We start from the raw sequence: 20,804 nt of genomic DNA on the forward strand, positions 1-20,804 counted from the left end.
TGACCGAAATTCCAGTCGGCATCGCTAGTACTACATTGTATGTACCTGCATATGTACAAAAGTCATATGTCTGGAATTTATAAATTTGATGTGTTTATATATACAGTATGCACTCTATACATCATCGGCAACGCTTTGCAATTTGGTATCTAGATCTGAATACAGTCCGATATTCCTCCCCAAACTTCTCCTAATCCTTTTAAAAAAAAATCAACGATACAAGTAAACATCACGCAAAGTACAGCTGTAGGTCTGTACTTTATTGAGTTTTCTTACAGTATAATAAACGAGAAATAAACCTTGCTCGTTCAGTCGATTTACGACAGGGATTGTGAATCTTGTAAGAATGTAGGTACAGTCGTGAATCATGGCCGCGGGTTGTTGACGGATATCTCCTTTTGGTTTTGTTCGTTAACACGGTCCGGTGTCACTCGCCAAGTTCCAGTGAAGGACAGTTGTCAATACACTAGAACTTTATGTATTTGTGATATATAATTATACAATTACTACTGCAATCTTTGGCAATGCTGCACCATCACAGTAACACTGCCACACTTTAAAATACGGAGATAAAGCGGCACGTTCTCACAATGCCGTATCAGTTTTACCCCATTTCTAATCCTACTCTACTCTACATGTCCAGCAGAGTCTACCCTACGGCCGCGGGTCTACATATGTACATACAAGTAGGTACTCGGGGCAGGTAAAAAGTACCGGACTATGCAGGTTTTTGGTTCACCAATGGGCGCGCGTGCTAGGCGTGAACTACTGCAAAAAAAGCCCAGAGACAAAACTTGCATTGTCCGGTACTTTTTGCCTTCCCCGAGTACTCGGAGTCTATCCTTACGCCGGCAAAATACATGTAGAACGCCTTCCAATCCAGGGTTTACATGTAACTAACGACCTAAACGAGAAGATTAGTGCCACTACCAGAAAAGAGGCCCTTGCGCTCAACCTTCAATAGGTAATAGCACCGAGGCAACCGCCAGCTCATGAACAAGTATCATAACAATTTTGTTTGGACGTAACTTAACTCATATGTGTAGTAAATCCCAATACCTGTGACTTTACTCTAGAGTAGAGGACAGTAGAGAAGCGCAATAGATCATCACGTTATACACATATGCATTCAGGCAGAGTAGATCAATACGTTTGAACACTTCTTCAGTACAGCACTAATTTATTAGTTTCCAGAAGTGGTTTACACATACCAATTTATTGTTCTACATAATACTATATATATCCTCTTGAGATACACGCATACTTACACTCTCGCGGAAAAACACACATACATGTAAATTCGTAGAGTATATGGTGCAGCACGTATCAGATATAATCTACACGTTTCCATTCCTCACCTCCCACCGCCCCCCCCCCCCCCCCAAACCGCCAATGTTCATATACAGTACTCTATATATACAAGTACATACAGCCACAATAATAAGCTACAGTACCAAAAAGTAGTGGATCCAGTATCATATCTAGCAAAATACAGTACTGTTACTGGTATTGCTAGAGTAGAGTAGACTCCAGAGTACCTACATATACCTACATGTAGTATTTGCACCTAGCCTAACCTGATATTGTTGTAAGTACTAAGCCTTTCATTATATGGCACTTATCGAGTTAAAATAGAATCCTAACTACTATACCGTAGAGTACCTTATGTACTCTACATGTATGCAAGCAATCCGTTCCCGCAACCCTTCCAACCCATGAGCTCAAACACGACGTGTAAAAATAAATATAAAAAATAAAAAAAAACCCCCCGCTGTCGAAATCGGCCAATCCCTGATCACCATCATCCAACCGAAGCCATGATGGGTCTGTAAGTCTATCTAATATGTACATAGTAAAAGCTCTATTTGCGCGCGCGAGCTCGGGGCCTGATTGGTCGAGGGCAATGAACCCTGACCCACATGGCAACCAACATTGAAGAGGTATTAGTATAAAGTAGAGGGGCCCAAAGGTTTAGAGGTGGATGGAGGTCGATGGGGGCGAATGCTCCATGTGAGCTCCCCACATGTTCAACTTACGGTCGCGAGGTAGATGGGCCCGGGGCCACTACTAGCTAGTATACTGTATAGTACTAGTAGTGGCCCACCTCGTGTAGTTTCCCCATGGGTCATGTGACTTATTATTCTGAGGTCTACGCACCAAATACTAGTACTGAAGGCTCCACGCAAAGAAGGGAGCACGTGACCCATAGGATTGTCGGCATCGCTAGTAGTTAATAGCAATACCGCATAACTCGAAAAGTTGGCTAGATCAAAATTTCTTGTATGGGAAATTTTTAAAGCAGATCGATGCCATTCAACCAATCACTCAAGTGGTAATCCCTGGACGGAGATAGCCAGTTTTGGCGGTACATAGAAACTTTAGGCCAACAATCAATTTTGAAAAATGCTATTCGCCACCCAGCAAAGTGATCCCTGCAACCATCAATTTTGACCAAAACCGATAGCTGGCCTAAAGTTTCTATTACAGCTCCAGCTAATGGTAGTGATTGATGCTCTCCGTCAACAATTCAATCCATTATATTCTACTTTCCACCTATATTACTTTCTCCCTCCCAATTTCCAGCTCCACCCCACGTAGTATAATTGATGCTCTCATACCAGCAGTGTCATGTTTGCAGCCCGCTCCCAATTTTTGTTGTGGGCTGGTTGCTATGCAGGATTAGGGTTCCTCGCTCTCGACCAATCATATGCCCAAACGTTTGAAAAAACCATAATCCAACTACACTGGCATGTGGTCTAGAAGAGGCTAACCCTAAGTCTGTGTTAGCAGCTCTGATCTGATTAGATTAGCTAGAGTAGATCGTCTTACACCTGATAATCGACACGTGATACATGTAGGTACCTACCGTACTTTACGCGGCAAGCTTCATCACCTCACCACCACCCATCATCAAAATGTCGTTTGCCGCAGCCAACAAACGTCTACTCAAAGAATACAAGGCCTTGCTTAGAGAGTCGCCGGAGGGCATTGTCGCCGGTCCAGTTGACGAATCAAATCTTTTTGAATGGGAGTGCTTGATACAAGGCCCTGACGAAACCCCTTTCGAGGGTGGTGTTTTCCCAGCGACACTAAGCTTCCCAAAAGTATGTTCACTCTCAGCCTCAGAAGGGTCCGGTAATATGTAAAAATGTGGATTTCAAGCGCTAATAAAACTATTATACATAATATCAGGATTATCCGCTAAATCCTCCAAAAATGAAATTTACTTGCGAAATGTTTCACCCTAACGTTTACAAGGACGGCACCGTATGCATCTCAATCCTGCATTCCCCCGGTGACGACCCAAACCAATATGAGGATGCCAGTGAACGTTGGTCGCCCATCCAAAGTGTCGAGAAAATCCTCATTAGTGTGATGAGCATGCTTGCCGAGCCAAACGACGAGAGTGGAGCGAATATCGATGCCTCAAAGGTTTGGAGGGATAACAAAGAGGAATACTCGAGGAGAGTTAGACAATGCGCTAGGAAGGTTTTGGGACTGTGAGACTACAGTCCGTTTTCTTTTATATCGAAGGGTCAATCAATGGGTATTATTTATGGAATTCTGACTGTATCTTGGGTCAATTGATTTGTATTCAAAGGAGCATTCCAGAGAAAAGCTTACGATGGTATTTGAGGTCAATCATCATGAGTCCTCTTCTTCCTTCTCCTCCTGGCCATCATCCTGGTCCGTCTTCCTGATTTCCTGATATCTCCCACTAGTTTTCAAGGGGACATACATCTCCTCTATCATTGTCCGTGGCCCAAACTCAGACTTTCTCCCCATTGCTTGAGACTTAATAAAACAAAGTTCGCGACCAGCCATGAGCCACATAAATGCCTGGGTGCGTTCTGCATGCCACATATAATGTGCTGCGGAGGCTCTGAGGAGACTCCAGTACGAAAGGTTGGAATCTGCGTTCAGGACCAAACGACTGATGACTGGGTCCTTGAGCAAGTCCTTCGGGGGCATTATCTCCTTGAACTGACTATAATGACTTGAAACATTGCTTTTATACCCACACTTGGAGTTCGCTGCCACCCTCCATGAGTTATACAAAGTGCGAAATTCGTCTCTCAGATGGGATAATGTTTTGCGCAATGGCTCTCCCATCTCTCCTTTTGCCAATTTAGACTCGTTATTATAAAGTTCCGACAACATCGGGTCAAACTTCCAGGTCCCTCCAAAACCTTTGTTGAACGCGATCTTCATTTCCTCCACTTTCTGCTCAGTGACAAAGCGCAACCGATCAATCACATTAGTGCTATTTCTCAAAACGTCTCCCTTGGCGTCGGGGTTTTTGTACGCAGGCGGCGGAAACCTCGAACGCTTTTGTACATGTTCTCTTGTCGAAGGGCGGACCGATAGCCCCTGTTTTGGAGCATCGACAAGGAAAGAACACATTATCGCTATTTTGATGGTTTCTGGGTCTGAAATCCCCTTGTGGTAACAAACTCTTTCCCATGCAGCAGTAAAACGCCCCAAGAAGTCTTCCCGGAGGGAGTTCGCTATTCCGATTCTCAAAAAGCGATTGTAAAAATCTGGCTCGTGTGGCTCTAGATCTTCCATCCGTTCTTCCGACCTCTCAAATTCTGCTTCAACCAGTTCACGGTATTCGTCAAATGTACTGACACTGTTTTGGAAGGATGCGACTACACGTTCATCCCAGCAAACCCAGGGCTGGTTACCGTCACCAAGCAGAAGTTAGCCAGGCAATGATAGAGAAGTAATCGACTCCCATAACCAATTCAACAAAAATTCTCACCTTGTCGCCGTCAAAGTCTCCTCCTGACAATAAAGATGCAAGACTTCTGTTACCTTTAACAGAGAATACGATAACATCTTGTAACTCTCTCAACTTTGGGGAGTGGTAGTCCTGAATATCAACTGCTTTAACCTAAGATTTCTCGATTAGACTCGTCAAGTTTTATGCAGGGACCAGAATGCCCACTTTTTGTATGTCTGAAGGTAACTGGGCCGGCTCTCGCGCTACAAGTATATCGCCAAGTATGACAGTCGTCCGCCTCATTGTTTTTGGGTCTAGAATCCCATTGGAGAACCTTAGGGATACCTCGCCCTCCTTCAATGTACATGTTGGATCCGCCACACAAAGGAGACGTGTTGAATGGGGAATTCTTATGTGCAGCCTTTTTTTCAGATTTGTACAGTGCTGATCGATATATGACGAGACCTGCGTGTACAGGTATTGGCACTCGCGCACCGAAAACCCGCTCTATAAGCTCTATTAATCTCACATGTTATTACGTGAGGGAGGGCACCATCTTACTTCAAGTAGTAGTATGGCAATCTCGTGTGTATTATTTGGCAGGGCGCCACAAGTTGGCATACATGTAGTTTTTGAACTAATTCGTTCCCTTGCCAAGCCTCCATGGTCGTATAGCCACTTTCGTAACTGGACGGGTTCATCGATTGTCTGGAAGAGCTCATTAAGGTGCCCTTCCAGATGTTCTTCCAGAAGCTCTTTCATTACGGAGAAAGGCACACCACGATCAGCAAGGATTGGAATCAACTGGACATTGATATTTGCTGGTTTCGGGTCGTGCGATGAAGCGAGAACGTCCAACGTTAACCTTGCCCAGTCATTATCATTCTCATGACCCTCGTATTTCAGTTGTGAGTCAGTTTTGACGTTTATATAGAGCTCTTCTGAGTTCCAGTCGCCGTCAGGATCCACCATCCAGACACCTTTAGCACCGCCTATGCGCGCTTGAACAGCTGTTGGGGTTGACTCAGAATCAAGCTCTCGACGGACCATTTTCATCAGCGCCGGAGAGATGATAGAGCAGCCGTCATCCATCACCTCACCGATAGGAGATCGAAAACCGTTGACAAATTCAATCATTGAGGGGTTGACGGTAACGGTAGGGGTTCCACCGGAGAATCCTTAGGAGTTTCAGCACAATATCCATGGGTATATGCAAGAGTACCAACCTAAACTTATTCGTGACCAAAACTTTGAGACCGTGTCTTTCAAGTTTTTTCCTTGGAGGGGAATATGCCACTCCAGTAAATCACGAGCGCTCATTTTGTGCCTCAATTTCCTATGGTCGTTTATAAACCCTAATGCCTCTAGTTCCTGCTCATCGATGTTTTCTCCAATCCCAACACCCTCTATAGCGAAAAATACCGCTTGATTAAAATATTTCGCACTGGAGTTTTTCGTACTGTCCTGGGGATGCTTGATGTAAAAACACTTCCATCTTCTATTCAGGAGTTCTAACTCTTCTTCCACCAACCAATCGATGATCCGGGCACGCGCTTTTTCAGACTCATCAGAGAGCTTTTGAAAAGATGGAAGCCGAAGATGTAGAAATCTATCAGACCCAAATCGATTGAAGAATCGATTTCCACGGACTCTTAGTAGTGGATTGAGTGTGATACGTAAAGGGATCTTAGATTCTGAACCCATATTTACGGTGTCAAGGTGGACCGACCCCGTGAGGTAAGTACTGTCGAGCCATCCGGATTTGTGCTTTAAACTCATCCAAATAGCTTCACTGGTCCTTTCCAGAAGCTTCGCGGTGTCTGGAAACCGAGTCAAAATTTTCCACACGTCATTATATTCTTCTGCATTGAAGAGATCATCACAGAAGCCATTGAGATAGTCACAGATGGTACTGTTCTGGATTTTCTGGTGCAGAGCTACTCGAGTGGCTTCCCACTGCACGGGAAAAGGAAGCGTTGGTAAAGGATGCGCCGCTGGCTTCAAGGCGGGATGATCTGTTTATACACTCGGTATTAGATAAATGAATGAGGAAAAAGAATCCCACACGGCCCCAGCTAGGAGGTTTTCATCTTGAAACGGTATTGTATTATGATGAAGGCCAGTAATGTATTATTATTAACATGCATTTGTTTTCCTAACAGAAAAAAGAAAGACCGCACAAATAACACACAAGATATGGATACGAATGTTTTCTTATAAGAGAGTTTGCATGGGATGAACTCACTCATAACCTCGTCCTCGGAACTGGCATCTATTGAGCCATAATCATCGTCATGGTCTTCATCTTCATCGTTACTGGCGTTAAGATCGCTTCCCGGCCCCACAAAGGGCACTCTCTCTCCTCGCGCTCCCTCTCCCTCTGGCTGTCGAGTGATTGTCGCCCTGCCTAGGCCACCCCGCAAATCATCAACGGGAAGACCCGAAACCTCATCAAAGGCTTTCTCCTCGTCCTCTTCGGGTGTCAGGTCTCCTTCTCTGTTTGAGGGAGAGTCTGGGTAGGATACAGATTCTTCCTCAAGGGGTTCAGCCATCTTTCGAATGTCATCCTCATCATCATCTTTTCCATTTGCATCTATACCCATATATCCCGATCCACCATTTGCTAAATGCCTGAGAGAAAGTTCATCCTGTTTTGCGAGCATAGAAAGCCGATTGCTTAGAGTGGTGGGGTCTATTTTAACATCATCGATGTCTGTTGTTTCACTATCGAGATCCCCATTGTACACCTCCTCGGTTTCAACCGCGGATAGGCGTGGAGTCCGAGTCCTCGGCTTGTTATTAGCACTGGCCCTTACGGTTCGGGTTTTGTCGACAGACGTATTAGAGTTCCTCGAAGAGATATAATCTTGTCCGATTTTATTGTAACCACTTGAAGCATTGGAACATCGATGGGTCTCAGGCACCGTTCCAGGGGTCTGTTTTAATAGACGCGGTCTATGCCTGCCGGTTCCTCCCGATCCCGATGAACGGAGATATGATGTTCTCTGGATAATATCAGAATTGGGGTATATGTTTTCTATGAATTGGTGTCTTTGAAAGTTTTCGCTGAAACCTCCGCTTCCTGGGAGATTTGAGCTTGAGGCCGGCTCAAGCTCAGGTATCTGTTGAACACGGTTTGATAAGGGTGGTGTATCGGAGCAAGAATGAAATGAGTCATCATCCGAATCAATGTCCGTTATTGATCCCCCGGCGGACTCATCTTCGCTGAGGATGAGCTTCTCGCGGTATTGGGATAGCTTTTCAGCGAGTGATGACGTTCTACCATGGCGGTCCTGCCGTTTGCTATTCGTTGGCTGGTGTTTATCCCAGTTTAAAAGTGGAAGTACCGATGTATCCCTATCACTTGAGAAGTCTATAGACGTAGACAACTCAAACTCCAAGATTTTGTCAAACTCAGTCAGAAGATTTTTTGTGGTGTATTTTCCTTTCCCAGTTTTTCCTGGCCCGTTCAAAATGGTTTCAAGCGTATCTATGGCACTGTGTATCCTCTCTGGACCCAATTTTAGAAGGTCTCTCAGTTTCTCGACATATGGAAGTCCTCTCGTCTTTTCCGAAGGCATTGGGAAGTTAAAACGTTCGTGTAGAACGTCCAGAAAGCTATACAAGTCATCTCTGCCTTTAGTGTTGGCCACTGATGTCAGGGAGGGGTAACTAGGATTTCGATAGTGTGAGGCCGCCATTTTTTTGTCTCGGTGTAGTCGCGAAAGATGATTGATATCTATTCCCGAAGATACGCATCAATATCACAACCAGTACCATGAAGATGAATAATCAAAAACGTGGACTCACTCACCACTCTTGAAGATCTTTTCAATTGGTAAATCAGGAGGAGGATTGAGGATAGCAAGGCGGAGGAAGAAAAAGAAATCAGTGGCAGAGACAGACCCTAGGTATATTGAATTTGTGGAAAGCGTCTTCGAAGAGGAGAAACGCGCCCCATTATCTACTCTAGACGATTGATATATCTAACCTAGGGTGGGAAAACCGCTGCACAGTCTAGCCTAGGGATCGAAGGGGTTTTTTTCTTCTCTTTCCCTCTCGCTTACTTCCGCAGAAGGCTTGCAGCTGCAGCAAAGGGTCGAGTTAGCTATGCCTGTAATGGTTTGTTTGTCGACAGGGAGGGCGATTCCCACCACTCTATCGACGATAAATATATTGATCGAGGCGTTGATTTGTTGAGGTTATTGCACGGTGCAGGGATAGTGACAGGCATAACACGGGATGCACAGGGGAAAGCAAAAGAAACATCAAAAGTACCGGGAAGGTACAGAACTGGAGTTCTCTCAAGTAGTACAGTAGAACGGTAGCACAGTAGAACGGTAGCATGCCTGAAGGAGAAGCGGGGTAGTTACCCTGGAGTGTCTCAGATGCTGCCTGCATACAGAGGAACATTTTGTTCTTAATTCTGTCAAGAGACTACTCTCTCGGTCTCGATAAGAGTACAGGTATTTGAGGCCAATGAAAGAGTTGGGTTATGGACGTCAAGGGCAAATTACTGCAACCATCAGACAGGACCCGCTGCCAGTAGGTGAGCGACTGTATTTTACGGCCTCATCTCCAACAATCAGAAAAGCACTTGGCTGGAGCATTGTGTTACACCACATCCCCGTCTCGACGGCTATGTATACACTCCCATGTGATGTGGTGTGTGATCGGAGGAGTAATCATGTTGATGTACCTACTTCATGGCCCCAAGGCCTACTTCATGGCACCTGAGGTACAGTCGCAACTCGATATGCCGGATCTCAATACGCCGGATCCCTTGCTATCCCGTACGAAATCCTCTGGGTTTTGGTTTTTTTACTGCAAAATCAATTTGCTATCCCGGATTTTTTGCTATCCCGTATGAAATCCTTCGAATCTTGGCAATCCGGCATATCGAGTTGCGACTGTACATATGGCTCGAGAAGCTATGGGGGGTAGGTGTGTAAACTTCGGCGTTTTTTTAAAGAATCGGCCAATCAAACTTATAGAAATTGGCCATAATGGTACTAGCGCCTAGACTAACCCTGGCATTTTCTCAGATTCCCAAATTTCTCTGAAGTTGACACACCCGCCCTCTACCCGCTGGGTGTGTAGTGCGCCATTTTTCAGGCATTCATACTTTCCAGGCATCCATACCATTCATACTCGCAGCCCAGATTATTTCTTCCACGAACGAGTCCGGGCGACGACAACACAAGAGATCCCTGGAAGTATGAGGGTTTAAACGACACCAATTTCTCTTATCAATTGTTCTTCCCTAGCCTACTGTCTACATACTTGGTTCGGATTAAGTAGTACTCAAAGAAACCCTAACCCTGGTAGTATATTTCCTCTATGCACCTCACCCACCTTGGATAAGGCATCCATGTTTAACAGCTTGAAACCTCAAGTGCTCTACCACTAGCCATTGATGACTAGTTTATGCCGAGTCATGAAAGACGTGTTCCAATCGCCTCAGTGGGCTCTGTAATATACGTGTAGTCAGTTGCAGTTTGCTCGCTGTGTATGTATGTATGTATGTAGTTTCATCACACCCGAGGCAAAGATGATTGCATATCCCAAAAGCAGTTGAATTTATCCAGATTCTTGGGCCGGTATCGAGGGCCGGTTTTAAGATTAAAGGTGGGGGTAGGTGGAGGAGCGGTGGGGTGCATGATTGGACTTCTGGCGGGTGATCATCAATTATCACTCATGTTTGCACGGGCCAATGAGAGATGTCTCCGGGTGTCTCAGATAAAACTCTTATTGGGATTACTAGTAGAAGTTCTGAACAGGCAGTTTAGTTATTTATTTGTGCTATGAGCTTCGCCTTTTATTGATTATTTTAGGCAATTGATTCTCTAAACCTTCGAGAGTTTCTGGTTGGTCAATTAAGCTGTCAGGTCAAATCACGACGCAAAATCTCAATCACACCACTACCTAATCTCAGCAGCAGAAAAAACCAGACCTCTAATAAATTTTCCCCCTAGGAAGAGCAGCAGACGTACCTAATACGATACAGATATCCCCCCACCACCCAACCACCCCTACTCCGTCCTCCTCCATTTCACCTCCTCCGTGCCCACCACCTCCTCCTCCGCCTCATCTCCCTCCTCACTCCTCGTCCTCACCGTCCCCGCGCCTGGGCCCAGAATCCTAAACCCCCCGCTCTCGCTCTCGCCCTCCCCCCCTCCACATCCTCAAACCGAAACTGGTCCACATTCTCCGCCGTGATCCAGCCGCCCTCTCCCGGGAAACCCTCCAGCGTGGCCCCAGCGCCCCCTTCAAACATAACCTGCCCGTCCATGCCCTCGTCGTCGCTCCCGCTCGCGTCCGGGTCCGGGTTGAGGTTCGCGCAGTCGCTCAGCCCCTTAAAGAACGCGTCGACGGTTGTGTCCTCGCTTTCACCGTCGCCGGGAAGCGCGGTCAGCTCTAGCATGTCGTCGTCGTCGAAGGCCTCGTTGTTGGATGTCTGGGCGGCGGAAGGGGAGAGCGCCAGCTGCATGTAGATGCCTTTTCCGTGAGGGATCCGTTGGATGGCGTGCAGGGTGACGGAGGTGTAGGGGAGCTCGACGCCGACGGTGAGGGAGGGATTGTAGAGGATTAGGTTCCTGTAGAGTGTTAGTTAACTGGTTGGTCTGTATGAGGGCGGGGGTGCGGGGGTGTGTGTGTACTCGGAGGTGACCCAGATGTCGATGCCGGGCACGATGACTTCGGATTCCGGAGCATCTTTGTGGTCGCCGAAGATGGGGAGAAGGGAGGCCTGCGCGGCGGCGAGGACGAGGGTGGTGGATTCGTTGCGGAAGTGGAGGACGGGGGTGGTGAACGAGGCCGGGGTTGCGGATTGGTGTGTGGTGAGAGGGGTGTATTTGGCGGCGTCCGGGACGGTGCGGATTATTGTGAGAGGCATTGTGAGGTTTGGTATGTCGAGCGGGTTTGGGGGAGGGTTTTGGTGTGTGGACTCGAGATGTGATGTAGGGTTGAAAGTGTGGTGTGGAGAGTGTAGGATTCGGGTGTGGTTGACGTTGGCGGGGGGGGGGGGCGTGAAGGAGCCGCTGTAGATCGGGCTTGGCAGGGCTGAGGGAAAGGATTGGAATGACGGGTTTGCGGGCGTCACGAGTACTTTAGAGGCTCGCTAGCGGTCAAGTTGTGTCATGGGCCAAGGATCAAGGAAGGAAGGGAAGGGAAGGGAGGGAGAGAACCAAAGAGACGAGACGAGGAAGGGGCCATTTTTTTTTTTTTGTTTAATTCATTGATTGAGGGAAGGGGCCATCTATTCTTGTGGTGATTATTATATTTGGAGATCTGATTTGACTCATATAAATAAATTAACTGATTACAAGCTAGAGAGAGGTATGTAAATACATATGTACTTTAGATAGATGCTCTTATAAATAACAGTAATATACTATCTATACACATAACACAAGTCTAGTGGCATTCTAGAAAGCCCTTCTCATCATCATCGTCGACATTATCATCAGCATCATGAGAGGTTAGCCACAAGTAGAGCGTCGAAGAGAAGAAGAAGTATGTAGATTCAAATAGTGCACTGGCTCGTATCTCATCCAAGCATCATCAGGCGGCCTTCCTTACAAATCTAACACTCCCCTCCCCTCCCCTCCCCGCGCCGGAGAAGATTTGAATGGATCGCATTAACAATCTTCACGGTGCAGGAAGGCTCCAGTGAATATCTCCATCCCAATCTCCGGAAGGCATTTATTCGCCGGTACCTTGGTTGAAAGTGCATCCTCTCAATCAGGTGATTGTCTGACTGACTGATTACATGTAGCCAGCTGTGTAGCCGCGTCACACCCGTTCGCCGGCAACACACAAAAACGTCAACTCCAGCAGACAGAAGCTAGAAGCAGCCTGTATGCAGTATGAAGTACTCGCGCGAGTAGTTGTTGTTGCTGTTACTGCTGCTGTTTCTCTCTGTCAGCCACCCTGCTGAAGCTGCCGTGAATACCGAGGCCATAGTCACAAGTCGCTGGCTGGTTGGCCCTCTCCACATCCACCCCCCCCCCCCCTGCTCTATTTTAAGACAGCACCGACTGCCTGTGCCACTGCAAGGCACACAGCCCGACGCTGCTTGATTCTGTGAATCTCCCCCACCTCTCCCATGGATGAATCCCTGTGCAGATATTGGACAATCTTCCTTCTAGAAGCACATATCGCTCCGTACCTGCGCCCGCTGGGAGGGAGTGTGGGTGGGAGGGAAGGATCCATCTCACCCGCTTACCTACCATTCATGCATTTTCCGCAGCGGCAAAAGATGCCACTGCCGTATTGTATTGTATTGACCTTTCTGGCGTAGTCAACTCGCTGTTTATGAAAGTGGCCAGTTAGCTAGCCAGCTAGCTAGCAAGACAGCCAGTGAGCTACCTAGATAGCTACATACCTACATACCTAACTACCCCCCCTGGTGATCATGCATAGTAAACGCCCGCTATAGAAACTCATGACCTCATGAAACTCCCACTTCGCACATACTCTATCTGGACATCTCTTAGTCACAGAGTCAGAGGAGATACCATACATCATACCTCTACGGGGTGGTGGAAGGGTGTGACTCGATGGATGGCAGCTGGAGAGGGGTGGGCTATATAAGCCTCTGCTTTTCTTCAAGTGTAGATAAAAGCCTTCTTCTTATCCTCTGCACCTGTGCCTGAACCTGCAAAGCAAAGCAAAGCAAAGCAAAGCAAAGCAAAGCAAAGCAAAGCAAAGCAAAGCGAACAAGCAAGCAAGCAATACAAACACCACTCTACTGCGCCTGTGATCATCAGTTGATATCTCCTTCCTCCAGCTCTAAGCTCTAAGAACCCCACTCTTAGTAGAGCATCCAGCTCCCAAGCAAAACCGCAAGAGCTACACCACACAAACTCCAGATAGCCTTCCTCCTACTTCCCCACCTCATCTCTATCTCTTATTACCACAGCCTCTAACACCCCGCAAAGCGCAAAGCGCAGCAGCGACAATGGTGTTCCCAATCCTCGGAATCATCATCGCCTGCCTGTCCCTCCCGCTCGTGATCTACGCTGGCGAGCGCACGATCCGACGCACCATCACTAGGCCACAACTCTTCCGGTCCGTATCGGCACCACAGAAGCCGTCTGAGCGGCTGGTGGGTAAGATGGCAGAGGGCCGGCCAGCAACACCAAGGCGAAAGACGACTTCGTCCGTGAGTGAGGAGGGTGTAGCCAGGGCGGATACGAACGCAAGTGAGGCGTCGTGGTTGTCGACTAGTACGGCGGAGACCTATGTCAGGGGGATGAGTCTGGAGAAGGTGGGGTTGGATTAAGTGGTGGTGGTGGAGATGATGGTTGGTGGGGGTTTGAGGATTTATGGTTGAGTTGGGTGGTTGGTTGACTTGACTGGTTTGGCTGATTAGTTGCCCGGTTTGGGTGATTAGTTGGTTGACTTGGACTGGTTAGGCTAGTCGTGGATGGTTGGACTACTACTGTTTCTGTTACTGCTACTATTGCTACTACTTGGCACACCGCCGTAGTTGGGTTTCTTATGTCTGATTTGCCGCTTTTTTTCTACTTCTACTTTATTACGGTTTGCATAACGAGTTGGCGTTTTACTTGTATCTTGGCCCCGGGCCTCTTTTTTTCTTTTTATTTCTTTTTATGTTTCTTTTGTCTATTTTCCTTGTTATCACTGCATGATTTGATGGTTTTTTGTAATCGCTCTAGCTGTTCCACTATTTCACATCACGCCTTGTTTTTTACACGTATTTGTTTTGTGTCTTTTTATTATACTTCAATTTGGTTATGACTCTTCTTAGCATAATATATGAGTTTTTTTTTATCCCTGGTTGCATCGTTATGTTTCTTGAGTCTAGTACTTTTCTTCACTTATTCCATTCCTTCAATAAGTCTTTTGAGACCTTGTCATTACCGTAGACAATATTGATTACCGTGTCCGCGTATCCCATAAACTCTAAATACAAACTTAATTAAACTCTCCATCTCCCGTTTCCTGTCAAAAAAAGGCTTTTCTCCCCACATACTCTAGCACAGCCCACACTCTCAGTACATAACCGATTTTCAAAGGGGCCACCAACTCGCGACCGCACACACAGCCTGATCGACTCCAGGCAACTGTGTAACTGGTGAGAAATGTCTTGCCTGCCTAATCTACATAGAGTACCTACACTCACGGCGGGTCCTGTGTTTGCAGTAATTTAGCCTTGGCGTCACAAAGCCAACTCTACTACCTACCGCCATAACTCGAAAAATTGGCTAGATCAGAATTACTTGTATGGGATACTTCTGATGTAGATCGATGCCATCCAACCAATTATTCAAGCGGTAGTCCCTGGACGGAGATAGCCAATTTTTCGAGTTTTGGCGATATTCGCCTCTAATCATTTCCCTAATCACTATCAGATAGGATCCGCCGTTATTCACCCCCGTGATTATGAGTACGGACCAAACTGTTCTACAGCTTACCCTCAAAAGAACCAGAAAATGCAAGTAACTGAAACAGGGATTATTTGTATGAGAGAACTAGGGTCCATGAAATATACAAGGGTAAGATACTGGGAGTAAGAAACACGGTTATAAACCGGTTATAAACTCAGGTCCAGTTGAGAGGGAGTAAGATACTGTGGCAGGGTTAGGGTTATTCAAGCAATAACATAGGAAGAAGGCGAGAAACACAAGTCCGTTCCCACTGGCACATTTGCAGACAAGGGCATATACAACTTTCTAGTGGACTGTTGAAGAGACACCCGCATTTTTTGGCTTATGTCATCCAGAGTATCATGCAGTTATAAACACCAGGTTCCAACAGCTCGAGTATTTTGCCCTGTTTTAAACACGTTCTCGAGTATCTCACGGGACCCTGGAGAGAACGACGCCACTCCATACAAATCATCCTTGCCCTGAGCAACTGAATTTTCTGGTTCTTACGCTGGTAAGCGTGTACATACACCTGCTGAATACTGTCGTTCACGGGGTATTGACGGGCACTGGGTGTTGACGAACAAACCAAAAAAGAGACAGCCAAGCCAAGTTTTGCCTGCAATCCGTCAACACCCAGTGTCCGCCAATACCCGTGAACGACAGTACCTGCAGGAACCGCGGTACTCTCTCCGCGGCGCCGCTCCCTTTAGTTAAGCTTTCCTGCCACAAGGCTACAGCTACTCATTACAACCCCACAAAAGAGCATCGCCACCACTATGCAGGAAAAGCCTCTCAGCCCCCCCGTCGCCGATCTTCCGGCATCGCAACAACGAAAAACGTGGGGTTCAGTTCCTTTTGTTGTTTCTTTGCTTGTTTGCACGATCCCCCCCCCCCCCCCCCCCCTGGCTAATTTGCAATCTGATCATTGACATTGGGTCTCTTGCCGCCGTCTTTGGGGGCTTGGGCTTGAGTTTCGGACCAGCTAGCTTTTGCGCTGCGCGTTTTCTGGCCTGTAGACTAGGGGGTCAGTCAGGGAAGTAGTATCTACAGTTCTATCCTCATGATATGACTGGCGTGACCTAACGTTCATCAGCGCGGTTAATGCCGTAACAATGCCTCACTATGGAACGCATATTGAAGATATTATAGCTTGCCTACGACCTCACTCGTAGAGAAGAGGACAACGAAGCCGGCTGTTCCATGGACGGCTTTTCACATGGGTTGTCAGGTTGAGGAGGTTAGGCTCTTGACTGAGGGTTGGAACCACGCTGTCGGTAGTCGCGGTTGCCGTTGTGGGTGTTGCTCTTTCTCTCCGGGGTATGAGATAGTTTTGAGGTGATGTGTATCGGACGGGCTTTACCATTATGCCATCGAAACCCGGAGATGCAGCCAGCAAGCGGTTAGAAGATTCCCAACCCCAGGCCATCCTCTCATCCATTGGCATTGCCATTGCCCAGTTAGAATGGAGCAGAAGCATAGGGGCTAGATGGCTAACAACTTGCTCTGCCCACTGCCAACGCTTCGGTCGTTGAGTTCAACCCCCGTTAAACGTCATCCAGGAAAGTAAGAATTACTGCTCCTGGGCGGGTAAAATTGGGGGCCATTCGCTCTGCTTTCCTGTTGTTGATTCCGTGACATGTTAGGTTTAACTTAGGGCACACCACGATGGATGTGGTTTCTTTTTTTGCCGGCCGACGGCAATGGAAAGTGCTGTTATGGACAGCTCAGAGGACGATCAATTGTTCGATATGCCGGCATTCATAGATACTTACGTTGCTTTTAATCCCGGTAGTCCGGCTTTTCGTACATGAGACGAACACCGCCGGCATTGCCCGGAGAGTCGGTGCTCACCGCCGGGCAAGATATGCCCGCCCAGAAGATAGAGATAGCCGCCCCCGGCGGTATATATCCCGCAAGAGACAAGCCAATCCAATCTAACCCTCCACGGAGTGGCTCTCAAGATACCCTCTCTTGCGTTGTACTCGATATGCCCCCACATTTGTGGCAGCCGTTGCTTGCCTGATATGCGGCCGGCCGAATGACGGCAAGACCGGACGGGCCAGGCATTTGATATAGGAGGCTTTTTCTGTACCTGTGGTTTAGGCTTTTATCAATTTCTGATCTTGTTTATCTAAAGGGACTACATTAATGGATCCGGTGTTTTAAGATGTGTGTGCGTTATTTCGAGTGTTAGCCTGTGATCCAGACGTTGTCTGGAATTTGCAGACAGAAGTGGTTGAGCAGTTGAGAGATAAATCGCTTCTCTGAACGTGTTTGGAATAGACAAATATTAACAATTTTGTATTCCCATCCAGTTTATTCCTATAATACATATTTCAAATTACAACCATAAATACCCTATTAATATGTAGTTTATAAACAAACGTCACCCAATCTTACACTCTCTACTCTACATAGGGACCTTGAAACCTCCCTTCACCAACTTGCTAAATACATTCTCCGGATCCCACTTCTTCTTCGCCGCCTGCAGGGTCTTGACATTTGCGGCGCCGTAACCCTCGATCACCTCCGCGTCTGGGTCCGCATAGTTCAAATATCTAAAAGATTTAGTCAGTCTCCGCGCCCACCAGTTTTGGTTTACTCTTAAGGAACACTCACATATAAGGATTAAACAACCCCCGCCCCTTCGCCAGCTCCCGCGCCTGATCAATCACCTTCGCCGCAACCGCCTTAACAGTCACATCATCCGTCGTATTTGTCCAGCGATAATTAAAGTTCAGGCCTGTGTATCTCCATCAGCACATGTCTTCTTTCCAGTCAACAACAAAGCATCCGAGGGAACCTACAAGTCAGCACTCCCTGCGAGTCGTCCAACCCAATACATTCCCGCCGCGCACCGCACCAGCGGCAATCATGCTCGCCGACAGCGGCTGATACGCCACAGAGGCCTGGAAGCCCGTGATGGTCGTTGTGAGCGGGGAGTTGAGAGCTTTGAAGATCGCGTAGATGTCCTTGTAGAGCGAGGCGTCGGCGACGATGGTTAGTGCTTGGAGGTAGTGTCTAGGTGTCAATGATCGATATGTCAGCACAACCACCCCTCCAAAGTTCAAACCGGGGATGCATCAACGAACCTCATCCCATACACATCCCCCGCGCCCAGCTCTTCCGTGGCGCCGGTGAAGTTTGTGATCCGCGTAGTATCTGTGAACGCCGGGATGTCGAAAAACGGCTCCAGCGCCGCCGGCGGGGACGTCACCGGGTCGCTCGAGAAGACGTAGTAGGCGGCGACGTTGTAGCCGGGCAACGACACGAACGCGGGGATAACATGCGTCTTGATGTCGGTATTATTGACAGCATAAGCGGCCGTGGCATCAAAGAGCTCGTCGAAGCTGCTCTCGAGGTAGTAGAGGGACCCCGCATAAACGCCCGCGCTGGCGTATGTATACAGGTCGAAGCGGGTGACGATGCCGAAGTTGTTGGTGCTGCCCTTGAGCGCCTTGAAGAGGCCGGGGTTGGTCTGGGCGTTTGCGGAGACAATGCGGCCGTCACCTAGAACAACCTCGTAGTTCTTGACATTGTCGCAGCCGAAGCCCCGCTCGTTGGAGATGTACGAGATGCCCCCGCCAAGTAGGTACCCGGAGACACCGACGCCGGTCATGCGCCCGCCCACCACGCTTAGCTGCCGCGCATCGAGGTACTCGTAGACTTCGTCCCAGTGTAGGCCTGCGCCGACCTCGACGTAGCCGCTCTTTGCGTTGAGGGTCTTGAGCTCCGAGAGGGAGATTAGAACGCCCTTGTTGGTGTTGGCCCAGCCGGCGTTGGCGGTGTGGCCGCCCCCACGGATGGCGAACTCGACCTTGGAGAGGGTGAGTATTTTGACGGCGAGGGAGACGTCGGTCGCGGAGGTTGGGGTGAAGATACAGGTGGGGGAGAGGATCGCAGTTGCGGCTGTTTGTGGAGTGAGCTTTTAGGGCACAATTTCAGATATTTACGGTCTCATATTGGGACTTACACCAGTATGCATTCTCTTCGCCGTAGCTGGTGGAGGAAGGATATGCGACTTTGCCCCAGAAGAGGCCAGTGAGAATTGCGCACTGCATATAAAGAATCGGATCAGCGACATGGTCACTCCAACATGTCTCGAACAAGAAAAATTGGCAAAAGCCAGCTATCTAGATATATTACTGACCGTAAGGATATTCCCGTAAGAGCTCACAGAGGCCGATATCTCTGTAGGGATCGAGGCAGCGGTAATAGCAGCGCTATCTAGCGTTTCCGCTGCAGCTGTAATGTAGGCCAAGAGGCCTCCAGCTATGAATAGCGTCGAACGTACAGATTTGCCAAGAAGATGCATCGTGGGGAAGATTAAGAACAGATGCAGGCAGAGTCAGGAAACACAAAAACTCTGGAAAGAAAAGCCGGCTTTATGAACGGAAAGCCTCGAATAAACAAAAAGCCAAAAAGGTAAAAATGAAAGGAGACCGAGGTAAATATCTATATATACAGAGGGGAAGAACTCATAAAGAACGATATGACAGGAGCCAGAGCTGATGGTAGATTAAAAGCTGCTGACTATTGCGGTAAACATCATCTTATATATTAAGCCAAAGTGGTTGATTACATTATCTGAGCTCTCATGGGAACGCGGCACGTTGACGAGTTAAGCTAGATATAGATCCGCTGCGAGATGAACTGAAGAAGAGCCTGGTAGGAGAAAAGGCAGATTTGGGCAGCACATATTTCCCTGGCTGTGATTGTAGAAGAGCCCATGTTTGCCGGCCTATTCTTCCGGATGCCGTGTTCAGGGTTGAATGTTACTACCCGCGAGAACAGACCGAGTATTGGTAGCACTTGACAGGCGGAACGAAAGCTTCCGTCTCCATGCGCCGTAACAATGCAGCAACCTGACAAGCGGGGCCTCGATTGAGGTATCGAATCTATGGTATATATTGCGTGCTGTGGGAATTTGAAGTTGCAGTGCCAGCTGGGTAGGTGCCTCGAGAAGTAAGTGAAGGGTCCATCCACTTATTGACGGCGCCGGTGCTGCCGACGTCGGCGTTGACGTCGTTGACGCTGGCGCTGATTTTGACTAGCTCTTGCCTCGGCTTCGTTATCGCGGAGGGGCAGACATAGGTGAATCCTACAGAACAGTATCATTATTGACCACAGTAGGCGGCCACCCGTTCGAGCCTCATCAGCACGCATAGTACCCATATGGATATCGGTAATCAAAGGATCAGGGCCCCCAAGGGTAAGGATAGTTGCAGGTTTTGATGATGTATGAATGCCAGGATGAGAGGGGGATGGTATGGTATGGTCAGACCGGGCAGGTCATCGCCCAATAGAAGCTGTAGAGAGCGCGGTGGGTATAAAGTGGGTGAGATTCCCAGCCAGAAGCTTCTCTTCAACCTTAAATGTCTCTCGTTTCTCCTCCGAGAAGCCGTACATACCGCATCTCAGATCGTGTTCGAAGGCGGGGAAGGGGGATGGTGTTGATGAGCGAGATGGGGATAAGGGATGAGGGATGAGATAGGTATGTAGATAGGGATATGACATTATCCGGCCGAATCCTATCCATGTATGTATGTAGCGATGTTTCAGTTTCTGTGGCGCATCATTGATTCCTGTTGACAGACGTGACCGAAGTGCTTGCTTTGTGCGACGATCGAAGTTGGAAGCTCCAATGACGAGAAGACCGAGTGACTTAATTCAAACGAAAA

At 47.9% G+C, this 20,804-nt stretch overlaps 5 protein-coding genes across 5 annotated transcripts; 2 read left to right on the forward strand and 3 right to left on the reverse strand.

The window, feature by feature from the left end:
- Positions 1 to 2,915: 2,915 nt before the first annotated feature.
- LAJ45_04698 (uncharacterized protein) lies at positions 2,916 to 3,329 on the forward strand (the record flags this gene model as incomplete). Its single annotated transcript, XM_046114275.1, has 3 exons — positions 2,916 to 3,104; positions 3,193 to 3,267; positions 3,327 to 3,329. 3 exons carry the CDS (start codon positions 2,916 to 2,918, stop codon positions 3,327 to 3,329), a joined length of 267 nt encoding a protein of 88 aa, XP_045972301.1.
- Positions 3,330 to 3,554: 225 nt separating this feature from the next.
- Positions 3,555 to 9,139, reverse strand: LAJ45_04699 (uncharacterized protein; the record flags this gene model as incomplete). The annotated part of the gene is made up of 12 exons (XM_046114276.1): positions 3,555 to 3,568; positions 3,625 to 3,659; positions 3,740 to 4,680; positions 4,766 to 4,897; positions 4,952 to 5,233; positions 5,288 to 5,904; positions 5,953 to 6,741; positions 6,972 to 8,465; positions 8,541 to 8,695; positions 8,794 to 8,812; positions 8,881 to 8,884; positions 9,005 to 9,139. 12 exons carry the CDS (start codon positions 9,137 to 9,139, stop codon positions 3,555 to 3,557), a joined length of 4,617 nt encoding a protein of 1,538 aa, XP_045972302.1.
- Positions 9,140 to 10,610: 1,471 nt separating this feature from the next.
- LAJ45_04700 (uncharacterized protein) lies at positions 10,611 to 11,621 on the reverse strand (the record flags this gene model as incomplete). The annotated part of the gene is made up of 4 exons (XM_046114277.1): positions 10,611 to 10,647; positions 10,720 to 10,758; positions 10,843 to 11,322; positions 11,386 to 11,621. 4 exons carry the CDS (start codon positions 11,619 to 11,621, stop codon positions 10,611 to 10,613), a joined length of 792 nt encoding a protein of 263 aa, XP_045972303.1.
- Positions 11,622 to 13,688: 2,067 nt separating this feature from the next.
- On the forward strand, positions 13,689 to 14,012 carry LAJ45_04701 (uncharacterized protein; the record flags this gene model as incomplete). The annotated part of the gene is made up of 1 exon (XM_046114278.1): positions 13,689 to 14,012. One exon carries the CDS (start codon positions 13,689 to 13,691, stop codon positions 14,010 to 14,012), a length of 324 nt encoding a protein of 107 aa, XP_045972304.1.
- Positions 14,013 to 17,533: 3,521 nt separating this feature from the next.
- Positions 17,534 to 19,438, reverse strand: LAJ45_04702 (uncharacterized protein; the record flags this gene model as incomplete). The annotated part of the gene is made up of 7 exons (XM_046114279.1): positions 17,534 to 17,681; positions 17,743 to 17,866; positions 17,931 to 17,943; positions 18,027 to 18,144; positions 18,216 to 19,032; positions 19,097 to 19,178; positions 19,274 to 19,438. 7 exons carry the CDS (start codon positions 19,436 to 19,438, stop codon positions 17,534 to 17,536), a joined length of 1,467 nt encoding a protein of 488 aa, XP_045972305.1.
- Positions 19,439 to 20,804: the final 1,366 nt, after the last annotated feature.

The sequence above is a fragment of the Morchella importuna genome, assembly GCF_003444635.1.
Source record: "Morchella importuna strain M04M26 chromosome Unknown Morimp01GS012, whole genome shotgun sequence".
Taxonomy (NCBI): domain Eukaryota; kingdom Fungi; phylum Ascomycota; class Pezizomycetes; order Pezizales; family Morchellaceae; genus Morchella; species Morchella importuna.